The sequence below is a fragment of the Stegodyphus dumicola genome, chromosome 3, assembly GCF_044657685.1.
Source record: "Stegodyphus dumicola isolate Sdum_Otavi_A_Nest chromosome 3, ASM4465768v1".
Classification (NCBI taxonomy): Eukaryota; Metazoa; Arthropoda; class Arachnida; order Araneae; family Eresidae; genus Stegodyphus; species Stegodyphus dumicola.
This window is the reverse complement of record NC_140770.1, coordinates 264,496,251-264,512,424: the sequence shown is the minus strand read 5'-3', so window position 1 is coordinate 264,512,424 and position 16,174 is coordinate 264,496,251. Positions and strand designations below refer to the sequence as shown.

Below are 16,174 nucleotides of genomic sequence, written 5' to 3'. Positions count from 1 at the left end.
AAAGAAAATTGCCCCGCGGAAAAATTGAATGTAACAAGAAAAAGAAGCCGTTCCACCGTCCAGAAAAGAGAGTTCACGAACACCCCCAGAATGAAGAAGGGAGAAGGACGACATATGTGAAGAGAACCAGGAGAAATGACGGCAACTATAACCCGGCTTTAAAACGGAAGATCTACTCATCCGACAGAACTCTCCGCAGCAAAAGTCGCCGAACTGCGGAAGGGCCATCAGCGGCGGAGGAAAAGTTACTAGGAAAATTTGAACGGCCAACAACGAGGTCCAAGCAGGAACACGACAGAAGTTTCCCGGTTCCGCCAAGACCAGCTGCCATCAAACGGCCAAGACCACAAGCAGAGGAGAAAAGGAAGGTATTCAAGGGTGGCCGAACTTGTGAAAAAAGGAAGCTTCCAGAGGAAAGCACTGAAGGGCGAGCCCGTAAAAGAAGGAGGATAAATCAAACTACTATCTGCAGTACCTTTAAAGACTGGGCCCAGAAAAGGATGTCCGAATATTACAAAGATAAGTAAAATTTTATGTTACTTTGCAAACTTAAGTTAATCTTTCATTCTTACTGCAAGTGGCAGATTTCAAGAAGTTTTACCTCATGCGAGGTCTACCTTTATCGCCAAAAGGGCAAGAAATGAGTTGTGACCGATTTTCGTATTATGTTTTTTCAATTACTCGCGCGTAAAACTAAAGTTGATGTATAATAGCGTTGTGTAAAAACTTAAATATTGTAAAAAGTTATTGTATAAATTTTATTTAAAACATTCTAGCAAGAAAGAAGTTTTAGTCTGAAAGACTTTTTGAAATGTATTATTTCAATGTAGAAAGAATTGGCACTTGCTTTGAAAAGAATAGAAGTTAACAAGGTACTACTAATGTATGTTTTCAAATGTGTAAAATTAACAGCATGTTGATATGTTCTTATATACAATGTGAACTGTTATTTTAAATGTTAAGAAATACCGTGGTATGGTAAAAGTGAAAGTAATGTTAAAAATTTGTTATTCGTGTGACTGTAAAGACTAAATCATGGCGAATATGTGTTAAAGGTTGAATGATGTAGTTAGGCTCTCTGACGCTACACTTTAGAGTTAGCCACTTTTAGAATAGCACCTCAGGGTTTAGAGTTGAAATTAGGGTGTGTTAAGAGGTCTCGTTATGTTGAATTTTAACACGTTAGTGTTTTGATTGTAGGAGGAAGTGTGGCACACGTAGACAGAAACACATTCGTGTTTGGTGTTCTTTTACAACACATGTCAGAGAGCACGGGGAGAGATAATTAAAATAGTCATGAATGAAATAAGAATGTTAAGAGAAGTATAATTGTATATGTTACTTGCCATTTCATTGTGTAACATTTCATTGAACTAGTTTTCCTTCCAGATCTCTGGAAGGAACCAGAATTGAATAAAAGCTCCTGTTTAGATGCAGTACAGATGAAAAAAAATTTTTGTATCCTGGGAGCTGCTATTGTAACAAATTTCTTTCTTTTAAATTTCTAGTTTCTAGCGAAGTTATGTTTGTAAAAGATTGGCCTCGCGTTAGATTCTAGAACTAAAAGTTTTCAACAAGGTCGTTTTAGACCTCAGTTTCAAACTAATTAACTCTGGCGGGAAGTATGTAAGGATCTTAAGTTTTACTAACGTTTATTTTATTTTAAATCTTTACTATCACTTCTTATTTTCTACTTCCGGCCAGAATTATAAGCGTGAAGGTTTTTATGCAAAGTTGTCTGGCGAACGCCAAGTATTTAAGTTGTGGCTTTTTGCCAAGCGAGAGAGAGGAAGCAGTGAGTCAAAGCAGGCCGCTTACCTCAGAAGTTACGCAGTTGCTGTTTGCCTTCCAGGCCAGAGGTTTTAATTCTCTTGATAAATTTAAACGTATTGTAGTGTTCACAGTTTCTGTACTACATACGCCTTCCTGTTAATATAAGGCCAATCTTCCACGTTTATTATTCTAAAGTTAAATTAGAGTTTAGTTTTATTTTTATACTTTTACGTTAGACCCCGAGTAGCGGGTCGGTGTATTCCGAAGTACGGAAGTTATTGTATATAGAGAAAAATAAAGGGTTTTGTATACCCTTCGTCTGTATCCTGTCTACTTACCACAATTAGTGAACATAGCTTTAGTAAGCTCTCTGTTCCGAGTCAGGTCCTTGTATGTTCCCGAAGAAGGTTAGAAGGAACATTGACCCTGATAAGAGTACCAAATTTATTTGTTCAGTTTAAGGAAATTCTCAATCACGAAATAATCCGAATTTTATTTTGAAATATATATTTTAGGAAATAGTTTAGAAAATTTTTGTTTGTGATTAAAGATTGAAATGTTTCTTTTTCACTTTACGATAGATTGACTGGCTTCGTTATATCAATGGACTACTGAATATTGGAGTTGATGAAAATGTAACTTTGCTTAATTTTAATCCAGACTATACCATCAAGTTTGCTGATTACATCACAAAGGTCGACAAAAAGTAAGACAGAATTTCATGGATGTATTAGTTTGTTTAATACCTGGCTAAACTTTTCGGGAGCTAAGTTACTTTTTTCTCTAATGATGTCACTGTCTGCAGTAGCTGCAAAAATATTAAAAAAGTAACCTACTGATGTTCAAGATGCTTACATCTTGATCCAAGTGTTGATTGGCCCCTGTATGTATTTAAATTTAGAATAGCCTTTTCAAATGAACCTTTTTAAGTACATGAAACTAAACCCGTAAAAATCAAATCGCTTAACAAGAACAAAGGACCGCCCAACGGGTATAATGGTTAGCGTCGCTGACTGCCGTGCCAAAGGGCCCGGGTTCGAATCCTGGAGAAGGTATGGATGGTTGCAAATGTACAGTGTTCGTACGTCATGGGGCACTCTGAATATGCGGGGAGCGAAAAATCCTCTCGAGAGGTTGGTGGTAGGGGAAGAGGGTGAGAGAGCCTCGGAGCCGGACTTTCAGGGTGCTCCCCTTTAAAATTGGGGACGGAACTGAGATAAATCGTTCTGTCACCTGTAAGATGCTCAAGGCTGTTGCCAACGACAGGAGTACACTTGCGCTCCTTGCCCCGAGGAATTTCGTGGGCTAACTGTAGATAAGAGAAGTGAGCATTAGCAACAGCAGTAGTATTGACAGTAGAGTTAGGGAATTAGAGTTAAACACTGCCATTGTTGTAGTTAACTGTAATATTATAATTTTTTTATTACTTAACTTACGAAAAAAATTTGGGACAACACTTTGAACTTATTAATAAAAGAAATTTCTAAACAATGTCTTATTAAGTTATCTGCTCATGAAATGAATATGATTGTTCGAAATCTTTTAAATAATATGAATAAATATTACCGCAATTAATTTTTATATTTTCCGTATTCTATTAATTATTTAAATAATTCACTATTTCATTTTAGATGATAAATGAAATACGAAATTCCTATAAGATACTAATTCTGTTCCAAATATCAATAAAAAGCCCATTTCGTTCTAGTTTGTCATACAATTCATGACCTTTGAGGGAATGACCAAATTTCACTTGCGTTTTTCATGTCTATGACTTCGTATATATATTAGATTTATATATAGTGTTTTTCTAACATAGATATTCTGACACAAAATCGAACTTTTTCTGAAATGACAGACCGAAAATTTCCGTATTTAGATTTGAGATTTTTGCAACTCAAATCATGCCAAAGTCTCAAGTTTCGTAAAACTCTAACAAGTAGGTTTTAAACAGTTAGCTTTCAGAATTTTAGCTCATTAATGTTAATTGAATTTGTTATACATTTATTAATATCTCTTTTTTTGTTAATTAATAGTTTCCTATAAATTAAGAATATCGCCAAGTAAATTGTTCTTGGCGCAAATGGAAAAGAACGAGCCAAGATAAATTTTTAAGTTTCTCCGTAACTTTGTTATAAAATTTTACAAAATTTAATATTTGAGCATAATTTGAGTCCTAAATTCGAAATATGGAAAGGAGCAAAGTCCATTCCTCGTCACATAGCGATACATACTTCGAAAAATATGCATCTCTATGTAAACCAGGAACTGACATTTAATCGATGGATCTACAAAAGAAATGGAGCATCGGCTCAAAGGAGCAGAACTTAAATTGCGTTGAAGCCCAATAGAGCCTGGCTCCAATACTTCTTAGATTTTGTCATAAATTCTAATTTTCGCAGCAGCGCACCACAGCCCTAAACAAGAGGGCTGCCGCTTTTCTTTTACGTTCTAAGGTATTTCTCCCGCCATCTTAGCGTGCCCTCGTGATGTGCTGGGAGCGTATTTCAGAGGTCCGTGGCTCGATTCCCGACGAAAGCATTGCGAATTTTTCACAACTTCTGCTTGCAGAAAAAAAAAAAAAAAAAAAAAAAAAAAAAAAAAAAAAAAAAACCTAATGTTTCTATAACGTAAGTGAATCGCAATTGCAGAAGAAAATTTTGTGGATCTCCATTATTTTATTTTAAATATAGGTAAGGCTTAAAAATCGATTCTAACGTCTGAATCTATGCCTGTCTTAGGATCAAAACTCATTCTCTGGAGGAGGCTGAGACTTTTAACCCTTTGCGGCACAGTGTGTCCGGTCTGGACACACCTAAAAATTTCCTTCTGTACGCACAGAAAAATTGAATGAAAAAGGATTTATAGGTTACTATAGGTTACTCTAAACCTTCTTTATTTATCGTAGATGGCAGCTCAACACAATATATTTTAGCCATGTTTAGGTTTTTAAGACCCTCATTTTTCTTCTTCCAGATCTTCCAGATTTTAGGGTATAAAAGGAATTGTTTGAAAAGAAATTTCTATGTTACTTTTTTGCTGTGTGCTAATCTACTTATTCTATTTTAGTTTTAAATTTTTACCTTGAAATCTTGCCTAAAATCAAACGGCGAACCCTAGGTGTGCCCAGACCGGGCTCACCGATAATCTAGAACAACTGAGAGTCTGCATTCTTTGTTTTTCTGCATCTCATCGGTCAGTTCATTGACAACAATGCTCGTTTCAGCACTCGTTTCGAAGTTCTATTCATTTAGTGTACTCGCTTTGGGCACACCCACAGAATTAAAACGATAAGTGCTATCTTCACAAAATTTTACTTATGTACTCCTCTAGGCCTAATTAGAATGCCTACCCCCCTTTTTTTAAATCAAAACTCCAACTTTAAAAGGTAGCGTGCCGGAAAGGGTTAAGGAATGAAAAGCCTTATCCACATGCTGCTGAAAGAGTAATGAATTGTAAGAACGAAGTAGCTTTCCGTTACCAAAAGTAATAGAAGCGATCACACCAGTCGTGCACGTTCACTGTGAGTGCCTTCTCACGGTAAAGAACCATGTGTCAAATACGGGAGGCAAAAATTTTCAATTTAGAAATAATTCCTGAAATCTGGGGAAAAGGTTTTCTGCCACATTCTGCTTGACTGTTAGAATTATATAAACAGAGAGCGGTGGTGAAAAGATCTTACTTATTTTCATATTCACGCATCTCCGTTAAAATCTCATGCTATGGAGTACAATCTTCCAAGGTCTCATACTATTTCTAGCACTCTCTTTATTCTCATTAATGACGCTTTAGCCATTTCACCATGTTTGAACGGTTTTCTGAAAAAAGAATAATCCTTGTTTCTGCAATTCTTTGAAATATAGTTTAAGGGTATATAATGGAGAGTTTAAATTTAGCCAGAGCCCGTCTGAGCTACTTAAGAGAATTTTAGTGAAACTGTAATTCCAGTCAGAAGCCCAAATAAAACAAGGTCTGGCATTTTAATTTAACTATAATAATCATTATTGTTTATATAGTAATTTAACTTTTATTTTTGAATTTTTAGTCCAAAGGGGCTTTGTCCCTGAGGGACTACTGTTTTCGTTTTTCGATTTTGCGTCGAATCACTTTGGATGTCCGTTTCACTTTTCCAACTGTTGCCACCCAATATTATCGCCCTGTATTGTATTTCAAAAAATTAAAGAATGAGGAATCTGCATAAATGTATATATGTTTCTCGCATTGTGATAAAACAACGGTACCTAGAGCCATCAAATTTTGAATGACGTAATCCGACTGCGAATATCGGCACCTGGAATCCCAAATTTGAAATTTGGAATTTGTTTATTATCAATTTCATGTTTTGTAAAACTTTGATGAATTTTTTATGAACAAACTCAGAGATTTCAAAGCGAGCAATGGCAACGTTGAACAGAAAAAATATTTTTGTCTGCAGCGCATGAGACTGTAATCGGAAATTCTAAAGATACGCTCAATTTAAAATTATTTTGCGACATTGCTCTTGAACTCAATTTTATGGTTTAAGTGCGAAGAACATGATATTTAGTAAATAAACGCAACACACAAAATGTTAAGAAAACGCCCCTGTAGACGTAATTTAAAATCTGAAACCTTTCAGATTTTTAGTCCAAAGGGGCTTTGTCCCTGAAGGACTATTGTTTTCGTTTTGGCATTTTGCGTCGGACTCATAAACGTCGGTTCACTTTTCAAACTGTTGCCACAAAATGTTAGAGTCCTGCATTATATTTGAAGAAATTAAATAATGAAAAATCTGCATAAATGATTGTCTATTTCTCGCATTGTGATAAAACAATGGTACATAGAGCCATCGAATTTTGAATGACGAAATCCTACTGCGAATATGGGCATCTGAAATCCCAAATTTGGAATTTGTTTTATTATAGATTTTATATTTTGTAAAACTTTAACGAATTTTTGATTTACAAACTCAATGCTTTAAAAGCGAGAAATGGCAACGTTCTATATAGAAAAAAAATACTTTTATCTCCAGCTCGCGAGACTGTGTATATCGGAAATTCTAAAGATATGCTTAATTTAACATTATTTTGCGATATTGCTCTTGAACTGAATTTTATGGTTTAAGTGCAAAGAACATGATATTTAATAAATAAAGGTAACACTCAAAACGTTAAAAAAACGCCCCTTTGGACGTAATTTAAAATCTGAAACATTTCAGATTTTTTTTTTTTAAATTTTTTTTATTGATTTATTTTTTCCCTCTTTCTTAACGGCCTTCCATAGGGCTCCAGCATTTCTGCTTTTAGAAATTACGCCCTACAAAGGAGGAATTTGAGAATTGTTCTATGTGTTCTATTAACTCTACTTCCGCAGGTAAAATGCCTATTGGAGAATTCTTCTTTTATGTGACATCTCATACCGTTCAAAAATCGCACAAGTTGTGGTAAGTTACGGTATAAGAACGCTTCTGCTTACAGCTTAATACTACCCACTCCACATGCTATTTCTGGGTACACACTCTTACAAAATTACATTTTTACTCCATTACATTTTTGTCCACTCAACCTGCCTTTACATTTTTGATCAAATCCTTTTAATCACTGTTTATAGGACTGTTTATAATTACAGAGTATGTCTTTGCACTCACGGGGTCGGTTGACTCGGAAATGGATACTTGGTACTTATTAATGTAAACTCTCACCAATCCATAGGAGATATATAATAAATTTGTAAAATTGAGTTGCAGAGCCAACTTATTTCGTTCCGCTGTACATTTTCGCCAGATGTCTTTGAATCACTCAGTACACATTGTTTAATTGGAGCTTATTGGCGCACGAGCTTTTGTTATCCGTTGTAGCTCATTGTGAGTTCAAAGTACTGAGATATTTCCCGGTTAGCTTCGCTCTTTAGATGCGCTTTGCACTGTGTTCTGTTTAACATCCTTAGTAGTTTGAAGCGTAACTACTGATTTTACTATGGGATACAATGCAGAGTTATACGGCTATTTTTGTGGAAAGTTCCAGAACTCTGAAGTGTTTCCTTAGATAAAATAAATTTTATCGACTTATCATCGGATCTGTGGGCATTCAGGCTATCACAAACCCATACTCACGCCTTTAAGTGTACGTTCAAAAGTCACAATATAATAATATTGGGCATATAAATGTAATATATTGTATACAGTTTGAAGATTATGTCTGTGTACTCAACTGAACTTCTGAAACGAATGCTTTTTAATTTAATTCTAAAACTAAACTCTCATTTTCATTAATCTATACAAGATGCAAAAATAAATTTGCAAAATCTAAAGTCAGGAAAAGTAATATCTTAATAGAGACTATAAAATTTTCAGGGCTGAAGCAGTTCTTTGTGAAGTCGCAGTTTCTTTTTCCGCATTCAAGTAGTTCTGAAGTTCTTTAAAATGCAGTAGATACCATTGTCTTGTATTTCCCGTGTTTTTTTTTTAAATCACGCAAAAATCTCTAGCCCCCATGCAGAAAAGACCAAGAAAGTCAAATTAAAATTTAATGAATTTGAAAGTGTAATGGTTCATCGCTTCTCGTTACAGGGTCGTGGCTAACTACATGATGTGGAGAGTTGTTCTAAAATCATTTCCTTACTTGTCGAGTAACTGGACCATTCTATCTCAGGAATTTATCTCAACGTCCACAGAGCAAGTAAAAGAAAAGCCACTTTGGAAAAAATGTATTTCTAATGTCTTTAGCGAAATGGAAATGGTCCTGCATTCTTACTATGTGCGACATTATTTCAAAGAAGGAAGTAAGGATGTGGTAAGGCCCAAACTCTTTGAGCTATAAATTCATATAGTGTACAGATAAAGCCATAGTTTAAAAGGCCATAGGGCGACGTAAAATCTGCCAGGAGGGTCGGGCTGCATCTCTCATATCATATCATATCATAGTGTGCAGATGCTTCAAAAATGATTGACAAACTTTAAAAAGTGCCAGCCTTTTTCCAGCTAGAAGCCCAAATGAAACAAGGTCTGGCATCTTAATTTAACTTTAAAAATTATTATCATTATTCATATAATAATTTAACTTTTATTTGTATATTTACCTTTTTAAAATTTTAATTTAGTTATTAGTCCGAAGGGGCATTGCCCTTGAGAGACTATTGTTTTCGTTTTGCGATTTTGCGTCGAATCACTCTGAATGTCCGTTCCACTTTTCAAACTATTTAGCCAAATATTATCGCCCTGTATTATATTTGAAGAAACTAAATAATGAAGAATCTGCATAAATGTATGTTTCTCGCATTGTTATAAAACAACCTTACCTAGAGCCATCGAATTTGTATACCCCCGTGGTTGATTTATTTTTATCAACCCCATTTTATCAACTTGTATACCCCCGTGGTTGAGACTGCCTAGGTACAAATCCTAAGCAGTACTTCCCAGGCGTTCTCCTGAGTCAACGACCGGGGGGAACGTTTAGGGACAAGAGCTTTAAATCGGAGAGGTAAAACGTTTTGGGATCAGACAACCAAGTACACTGAAGTGACAAAAGTCATGGGATACCTCCTAATATTTTGTCGGTCCTCCTTTTGCCCGGCGAAGTGCAGGAACTCGACGTGGCATGGACTCAACAAGTCGTTGGAAGTCCCCTGCAGGAATATTGAGCCATGTTGCCTCTATAGACGTCCATAATTGTGAAAGTGTTGACGGTGCAGTGTTTTGGGCAAGAACTGACCTCTCGATGATGTCCCACAAATGTTCGATGAGATTCATGTCGGGCGATCTAGGTGGCCAGATCATTCGCTGGAATTGTCCCGGTGACATGGCGCATTGTCATCCATAAAAATCCCATCGTTGTTTGAGTACGTGAAGGCCATGAATGGCTGTAAGTTATTTCCAAGTAGCTGAAGGTATCCATTTCCAGTCAATGATCAGTTCAGTTGCACCAGAGGACCGAGTCCATGCCATGTAAAAACAGCCCAGACCATTATGGAACCACCACCAGCTTGAACAGTTCCTTGTTGACAACTTGGGTTCATGGCTTCGTGAGGTCTGCGCCACACTCGAACCCTATCGTCAGCTCTTACCAAGTGAAATCGTGACTCATCTGACCAAGCCACGGTTTTCCATTCGTTTAGGGACCAACCGATATGCTCACGAGTCCACGAGAGTCCCTGCAGGCGATGTCGTGCTGTCAGTAAAGGCACTCGAGTCGGTCTTCTGCTGGCATAGCCCAAGGAAAACAAACTTCGCCGCACTGTCCTATCGGACACGTCCCTCGTACGTCCCACATTGATTTCTGCGGTTATTTGACGCAGTGTTGCTTGTCTGTGAACATTGACAACTCTACGTAGACCCGCTGGTCTCGGTCGTTAAGTGCAGGTGGTCGGCCACTGCGCTGTCCATGGTGGGATGTTATGCCTGAAATTATATACTCTCGGCACACTCTTGACACTGTGGATCTCGGAATGTTGAATTCCCTAACGATATCCGAAATGGAATGACCCATGCGTCTAGCTCCAACTAACATTCCGCGTAAGTCTGTTAATTCTCGTCGTGCGGCCATAATCACGTCAAAGCCTCTTCACATGAATAACTTGAACACAAATGAAAGCCCTGCCAAAGCACTTCGTATTTATACATTTTCTACGCGATACTACTACCATCTGTACATTTGCATATTGCTATCGCATGACTTTTGTCACTTCAGTGTATTTTAAGACCAAGATGTGAGAGATTTGGGACAGGGCCATCTGCCGGTGATATGAACATTTTTAGCATGTTCGTACGTGGAAATGACATTTAAATTCTGGACAAATTCTGGGATCTGGGACGGGGCGATCTGTCAGTGGTAAGACTATTTTGCTTGCGTGGAAACAAATTTGATTGGGAGCAGAACTTTAAGGACATTTGAGTCTTTTAGTCTACCAGTCACAAAAGAGTCAACTGGTAAGAGGTTCTAGAAAAGTAAAGCTTTACAGTTTTATTCCGACAAAGGAGACAAATTGAATTTCTTTGTCCTGGATGCGCATGAGCAAGCGGTAGTGTGAAAAGGGATAAATAGACTGATGCCTAATAATGGGAGCAATGAACTAATCAGTGAATATCTGCCTGCAACATCAAAGAACCATTACGTAAATTTGTAAGTTAAACAAATTTGATAATAACGCACGTAATATTAATGAGCTTCAAAATTATTTTCGCAGGCTTTAGAATTGGTTAACTATGTCCGTCAAGAGTTCTTGAACTTGCTATCAAGCAATGGATGGTTGGATGAAGAAACTAAGCAAAAGGCCATGGAAAAGGTTTGGTTAAATTTTCTTATTTTCTTTACATAATAAAAAATTGCAAATTTGCCGAGATGAAAATTGTACCTAAAAATCTTTAAAATTAATCAGATTGTAAATCCAAAGAAATTTTACAGCCGTATTTAAAAGCCAAGGCTAAAGCTGGTTCTGTTAGCGCGACATGCGTTTTGCAAATGTAAAAGAAGGGACTTCAGAATGCTTTCCTGTTTCGCTGTTATAGTTCGATCAGAATGATCACCTAATGGTACATATATGTACCGGTAATAATACCGGTCGGTACACAGCGGAAAAAAAAGGGACAGTTCCATATCTCCCGTTCAACTGGGTTGATTGACAAAATTCAACTTGCGTTTTCCATATCTCGAAAGCGCGACTTAGGATATGTATTAGATTTATATATAGCATTGCCCTAATGTAGGTATTTTGACACAAAATCGGACTTTTTCTGAAATGATATGCCAATTTTTTCATACATTTCGTTTCTACGACTCAAATTATGCCAAACTGTGACAAGTTTTGTAAAAATCGCGAGAGTAGTTTTTAAAAAATTAGCTCTCAAGATTTTAGCTTCTCAATGTTAATTGAATTTGATATATTTTATTAAACTCATTTGATTCTTCCTTTCATATTTCGGAATTTGGGTTCATTTCAAATAAAATTCACCTGTTTTTATGACTTATTTTTAAATAATTTTTGTAAATTTTTCAAAAAATATTTTGAATTATAACCTATGCATGTTTTGCATCATCTTAAAGAAGATGTATTTCTAAGCATACATGCAAAAAATTAGAGTTTTTTATTCACAATTTCCTAATATATATGCGAATTTATATATTACAGCGTTCTTAAATTTGGCATATTCGTTACAAGCGATAATAACACTAAAATTGGTTCAGCCACTTTATTAAAAGTATTTGAAAGTATGGAACGATGTCTTTTCTTCCGTTCGTGGACAATGAACAAAAAGGCAAGAAAAATAGGTTGTTGTAAATTAAGAAATTCGCCAAGCGAATAATTCTTGGCGAGAACTGAAAAAAATTCGCCAAGATAAATTTTTAAATTTCTCCATAAATTTCTCACCAAATATTATGAAATTTAATATATAGGTCCAATTTGAGTCGTAGAATGAATGTATGAAAAAAAAATTGGTATGTTATTTCAGAAAAAGGTCCGATTTTATGTCAAAATACCTAGGTTAGAGGAAAGCTATATATAAATCTAATAAATATCCTAAGTCGCGCTTTTGAAACATGAGAAACGCAATTTCAAGTTCATCAATCGGCCCAGTAGAACGGGTAATATAAAAAAAATTATTTATTTATTTATTTATTTTTGCGCAGTGTACGTTTGACGCCCTCTAAATGCACATTAAAAAATCAAATAAATAAAATACCGGGACAACACAGAAGGTAAGAAGGAAAAGTTCTATGTTATTTTTTGAAATAAAACTTTAGTTCCAGAAGTTTAAAGTACCAGCTTGTTTCTTCAGTTAGCAAATTCATCGGTGATATTCTAGAAGTTTGTTGCAATACTCTAGTTTCTGAACTCTATGCAGTATTCATTAAATACATGGTAATCCTCTTTAGGTCTTCGGAACTGATTGGTGTCGGAAAAAACTGCTCCTTCAAAAAGTAATACTTACAGCAACTGTGAGAAAAAAATTGAATTCCTAATGCAGAAGATTTACAATATTTGGAATTTCCTTTTGGAGACTGAATAGATTTAGAGCTTACGAGCGGTAAAATCGATGAACACTAGTAGTTCGGAACGAGGTCTGAATCCCGACGAATAGGCTGGCTGCATTAAGCATTTTTGTAGCTTTCCCATGTGTAAAGTGTATACGAGCCATTTCCTCTCGGAAAGTCCGCCATGTAGGACTCTCCCATAATCAAAACAAACCATGGAGACATTTTTCATTGACAAGAGAGCTCGCATGATTTGTCTTAATTAAAATTGATCAACGAATGAAGTTTGGGTTTCAGTACCTTTTTATTTTTAATATGATTCTGCGAAAATATATTTAAGAATTAGTATTGAACCATAATTTTTTTTGAAAAGAAAAATACTTACTTGCTCACTAATTTCCATACTTTTATATTATATTAATTTCGATATTACTTTTGTAATTATGTTAGTTATATTATGCTAATTTCCATATTATTTTATATTATACTAAGTTCCATACCTTTATATTTTCGATATGATTCTAACCTTTATATTATATTAATTTCCGTATTATGTTATATTGTACTAACTTCCATACGTTTATTTATTTTCAACATGATTCTACAGAAATATGTTTTAAGAATTAGTTGTAAAACATAGAATCATAAAATTTTTTGAAAACAAAAACACTTATTTGCTTTCATTCTACAGGCTTCGGCTATGACAGCGTATATTGGATACCCGCAAGAACTTCTGAATGATACTCTTGTCTCTGCTTTGTACGCAGACGTAAGTACATTTTATTAATGATTGTATTTTTAGGGTTGTTATTGTTAGTGTCGTGTACAATGGTTGCCAGAACCTACTCCAATGAGATATTCGACTAATATTTTTCCACCTCAGTTTTGAAGGAAAGCATTTCGAAGACTGGTCCGGGGGTTTCCCTCCCCTCTCTCCTTCCACCTAACCACACGAGAGGACTCTTGGCTCATCATATATTTAGAGTGCCCCCATGCTGCACAAAGACACTACACATTTACAAACATTTATGTAGTCCCTGGATTCGAATGCAGGCCCTTCGGTACCACAAGAGGTTCGCCTAACCACTAAAATGTCTGGGAGACTATATTTTTACAGTGTTTCCTCTAAATATTTTATTTTCTTCGGTCATGCTTAGTACATCTAAGATATCAACGTATTTTCATTTTTTAAAAAATACTAACAAAAATACGGAATACTAAAATAAAAACGGAAAATCCTTAGGAAACTCTTACTGTGTATTTTATAATTTGATAACGCACTGTATTAAGAAATGTATTATTTTAATGATTTGTGTGGCGACTTGCCTACTGCAACTGAACGTTGCCAGTCTGGTACCCTTAGCAACCAAAAACAAAATAATAATTTCTCTATTCTATTGTTATTATTATTAACAATCTGTCTCAAAAATTGTACTACCATAATTAATGACTCGTATTTTATTACGAATAACAACCTTCAATGTTGCCCGAATGCGGAGTTTATATGTCAAAATTCTGAGCAACAGTAAGTTATCCAGTGTGATGAGATGCAAGTAAGACATTTTACCTGTGATTGCAAGCGTTTTGTCGCATTCCGGTGAGTCAACATATTTCTGTCATAATTTTAGCGGATATATGTATCGTCTGCTGCATTGGAGCCGCCAGTTTCTCTGATTTCAAGTACTAAGAAACTGTGTCACTATAAACATATTATTATTGTGCATATTCTATACATATTATTATTGTGCATATTTGATTAATCTAAAATGGTTGACAACGATGCTGCTTCACAATTGGCGCGAGTGGTAATTAAGCCACCACCTTTTTGTCGCCGAGACCCATCGTTATGTTTCATTCAACCCATAATCTGCCTTAGTTTTGTTGGATGTTGTCATAAAACTTTATGTACCCCAATAAGAATGATCATTCTTTTTGGATTCTTGACTAGTTACAATTTTTCCGGTCTACAACATTTTAAGGCTCGCAAGTCTTATCGATTTGAATGATTAGCATGATAAACGCTTGCTGTTATTGTTGTGACTTATATCATTTACCTGACAGCACGTACCAGAACAAGCCCACAAAATTCATCGTGGCAAGGAGGGAACGATTAACGTTGGCAAGCCTTGAGCACCATATAGGTGACAGTACGATTTGCTCAGTTCCGTTCCCAATTTTGATGGAGAGCACCCCGAAAAGGACGGGTCGGAGGGCCTCCAACCCCTTTTTCTCTAACACCAACCTGTCGAGAGGAATTACGGCTCGCCGCATATTTTGAGTACCTCTGCCGCAAAGCATCAAATGGAAAGGCCACATTCATAATAATAATAATAGAGTTTTCCAAGCGGAATTGTCAGCCATCAAAGCAGCGATTAAGATAGCCATTCTCAAAAATCTCAACAAATTTAGCATAAAATCTGACTCCCAAGCAGCTATTCTAGATATTAAGAATCCCTTATCTTCCTCTCCATTGATATGCGACATAAATTCTCTTCTTGGCAAAATTACAAACTACAAAATTCAAATTTCATGGATCAAAGGACATAGTGGCCATTTTGGTAATGATCAGGCAGATGAACTAGCCAAAGAAGCAGCTATTAATCAAGATGGTACTGAAATCATCATTCTGTGGTCTCGCTTAAATTTCAAGTACCTACTAAAACAACTTGCTTCAAAATCTTGGCAAGATTTGTGGAACAATGCTCCACAGGGAAGACGCACATATAACTTGATCCCCAATGTAAGCTTCGCATCTCTGTACTCGAATCCTTCATTAAATTACTTTATAACAGGACATGGACCCTTCCTCACATATTTCTATGCAAGAAATATAGCGAATTCTGATATCTGTATGCATGGGGAACAGGGAACTCCTGATAATTACACTTTCTCATGTCCCTTAATTGAGGATATTCACATAAAATCCCCACAAACTCATCTCCGGGCATTCCAAAGGTTTTTAATTAAAGATAAACATCAGTATTCAAAGTTTCAGAAAATTATGTAACGACTCTCTTCCTACGACCTAGATCTGTGTCAAGTGTAAGTCCACATACTGCATAAACTTAGTGAACTTTTGCATGCTGTGATTATGGACAAAATGACTCCGCTCGTGAACTTTATAAACTGCAATAAACCAATATATCTGAAATAACCCATGTACACCCACCTCTTTAGCATTATTATTACAATTCATTTTAACATTATGTTGCCAGTACTGATTATAATTATTTCATTATGTTTATCTGTTTATTAATTATGTTTATCTCCAATTTTTGTTGCACCAAATCAGATGTTCAATTTATCTTGTGAATCTTAAATTGTATTCCGACTATGTAATATACTTATGTCCTACATCATTATTTTTAATAAATACTGGATGCGGGGCGTACTGTGGGATTGCACGATGTACCATAATAGTCAAACTCTAGACCTTTTGGAAAGCTTCCGTCTAT

At 35.8% G+C, this 16,174-nt stretch overlaps 1 protein-coding gene across 1 annotated transcript in view; it reads left to right on the top strand.

Annotated features, from left to right (window-relative positions):
• Positions 1-16,174, top strand: part of LOC118185068 (neprilysin-2-like) — an 89,478-nt gene that overhangs the window by 36,231 nt on the left and 37,073 nt on the right. Inside the window, exons 8-11 of the mRNA XM_035354863.2 lie at positions 2,355-2,479; positions 8,321-8,543; positions 10,933-11,031; positions 13,411-13,488. Of these exons, the coding sequence (XP_035210754.2) occupies positions 2,355-2,479; positions 8,321-8,543; positions 10,933-11,031; positions 13,411-13,488 (525 nt within the window). The remainder of the gene's footprint in view (positions 1-2,354; positions 2,480-8,320; positions 8,544-10,932; positions 11,032-13,410; positions 13,489-16,174) is intronic.